This window comes from Protobothrops mucrosquamatus, unplaced genomic scaffold (genome assembly GCF_001527695.2).
Source record: "Protobothrops mucrosquamatus isolate PMUCROS unplaced genomic scaffold, P.Mucros_1.0 scaffold1, whole genome shotgun sequence".
Lineage (NCBI taxonomy): Eukaryota > Metazoa > Chordata > Lepidosauria > Squamata > Viperidae > Protobothrops > Protobothrops mucrosquamatus.
The window spans coordinates 4,845,333-4,847,723 of NW_015386388.1; the positions used below are offsets into that span (position 1 = coordinate 4,845,333).

The 2,391-nt window shown below is 39.4% G+C and overlaps 1 protein-coding gene across 1 annotated transcript in view; it reads right to left on the minus strand.

Moving 5' to 3' along the window:
- Positions 1 to 521: 521 nt before the first annotated feature.
- Positions 522 to 2,391, minus strand: part of LOC107303023 (keratin, type I cytoskeletal 42-like) — a 6,567-nt gene continuing 4,697 nt past the window's right edge. Inside the window, exons 5-6 of the mRNA XM_029287353.1 lie at positions 1,922 to 2,047; positions 522 to 1,770 (exon numbers count right to left, since the gene is read on the minus strand). Coding sequence (XP_029143186.1) covers positions 1,534 to 1,770; positions 1,922 to 2,047 — 363 coding nt within the window. The 3' untranslated portion in view covers positions 522 to 1,533. The remainder of the gene's footprint in view (positions 1,771 to 1,921; positions 2,048 to 2,391) is intronic.

The window sequence follows — 2,391 nt, forward strand, 5'->3', positions numbered from 1 at the left end:
CCCCCATCAGCAACCTATATGAAGCCCCCAGTTTGGTTGCCATTTATACAAATTTTACATTGCCTATCTTTTGCTCTTCTGCCAAGCCAACAGTGATGTCCTCTGCCTATTATAGACTCCAGCCTCAAACTTAGCTCTGGTTCTTACTACTAACCTGAGAAACTCTGAACTCTGCAAAATATAGCCTCCACCACTAGTTCCAAACTTTGTGGACAACCTTAGTTGAACAAATGGATGGAACTGAACTCTCTGTTTAGGATAGCAGATGCAGAGGCCATTTTATTTGCAAACCCAAATGAAATATAATTCCTTAGGGTGCCAAACAGCTGCACAGATAATGGTCAGATGCAGCTTGGTAGTTTTCCAGCATTCCTATTTCTGATTTTCCATAGTTAACCAGATTCTGCGTATTTTTCCCATTAAAAGGATTTCCATCATTATAAAAAGAAATATGCCGCATTTGAGGTCATCTTTACTGATTAATATTATTCTTTCCTGCAAGCAGAAAAAGAACAGGAAAAAACATGTTGGTCATGATCATTCTCACCTGTTTTGCATGCCTGGGAATGTGAAGATGTAGGATAGGACTGAGGACGTGAAGAACTTCCTCCTCCAATATGTCCTCCTCCACTGAGGCCTCCTCCGCTGATGCTTCCTCCACTGACACCTCCTCCTACACAAACGCCTCCTCCACCAAGGCTTCCTCCGCTGACACCTCCTCCTACACAAACGCCTCCTCCGCTGATGCTTCCTCCACCTCTTCTACCACCTCCATATCCGCCTCCAAATCCTCCTGAGCCACTGGAAGAAGAGAAATATAATCCATCCATCCATCAACCACTAACAGAAACTCTTACCCACCCCTCAAATAAAGTAACTGTTATGACTTAGCATCAACTTCCAAGCTTCCTTCATGCTCAAAAATATACTATGATTTAATCTGGGAAAGAATTCTACCTGAATTCTAGGAGAGCAGCTCTAGTTTTGTCAATATTTGTCTATGTGGACTAGTGGTCTAAGTCAATTCAAGGCAATATTGTAGCTTTGTTCACCATACTTATTCATCACCCTTTCCCTTCTTAATACTCAGGCCTTCTTTAGACATTATACAGGTAGATTTCCCATCTACAAAGTAGATTGCATAACCTCTGTTTCTTGTCCTGTTTATGCCAGTGATATTTAATACTGCTGAATTTCAGTTCACAGGGAAGTCAACAAGACTGGAGTTTGCGTATAACTCAACTCTACCCTTCTTGGCTTTCATGTGAACTGATAATCTGCAGTATTACTATACTCTAGAGGCAATGGTAACTTCTGATTAAAAAAAAAGTCACTGAAGCAATGTCAGTAAGGTTTGTGTTAAGGTTATGCAGAATGCTCACCTTTCAAGTATAATATGACATCCTAAAAGGACTAGAATCTTTCAAGAGATGTTTGTGATTTAATGATAAATGATTATCAACATGCTTTGTTCAAGAGCCCAGACTCTTAACTCTTGTTTGGAAAGCAATCAATTCACATTTTCTACATCTCCTAGTCAACATACATTTCTTGCTGTCCTTCCTCAAGCAATCGGCGGTACTGACAGATTTCCTGTTCCAGACGAGTTTTGATGCCAAGGAGCAGCTGATATTCTTGATTCTGACTTTCAATCTCACACCGGATGCTAGCCAATTCTCCTTCTACGGGTTCAATCATAGCCTGAATTTGTTGCAGTTGCATGTTGTACCGACGTTCTGTATCCTCCAGATTGGTTTGCAGAGACTGAATCTGAAATAGGGAGGCAACACATAGGACCTGATCTTCAAGTAAATGCTGAGGTTCTTTCAGCAGAAGGAAAAGGAGAATAGAAATATTTGGCTATTAGACAATCACTTGTATAACATGCTGACTGTAATCATTTCCTCATGCTGTCACATACCATGCTAATTTGAGACTGGAGCTCAATCTCAAGGGTTTGGTACTCTCGTCTCAGCTCTGAAAGTTGATGGTTGCTTGAAGTTATCTCCTGATCACTTGTACTCACTTGTTGGCGAACCTCTTCCATCTAAAATATACGAAGGAATAAAAAGAAGAAAAAGAAAGAAAGTAATGGAACTGCATCTACATGGAGGCACAGTTGCCTCCAGAAGCTGTGAATATTCCAACATTGGAAGTTTTATTTATTTATTATTATTTATTTATTTATTTATTTTATTATTCGAATTTATATCCCGCCCTTCTCCTTGCGGACTCAGGGCGGCTGACAATCGATTAAAAAACACCAATAACAATTACAAAATTAAAATTAATTAAAAAGAAATATTTAAATATTGTCTGATTAAAATATAATTAAAACCCCTCTAAAATTGCCCTAGGCCAGTCCCGCTTGTTGGAATAGCCATGTCTTAA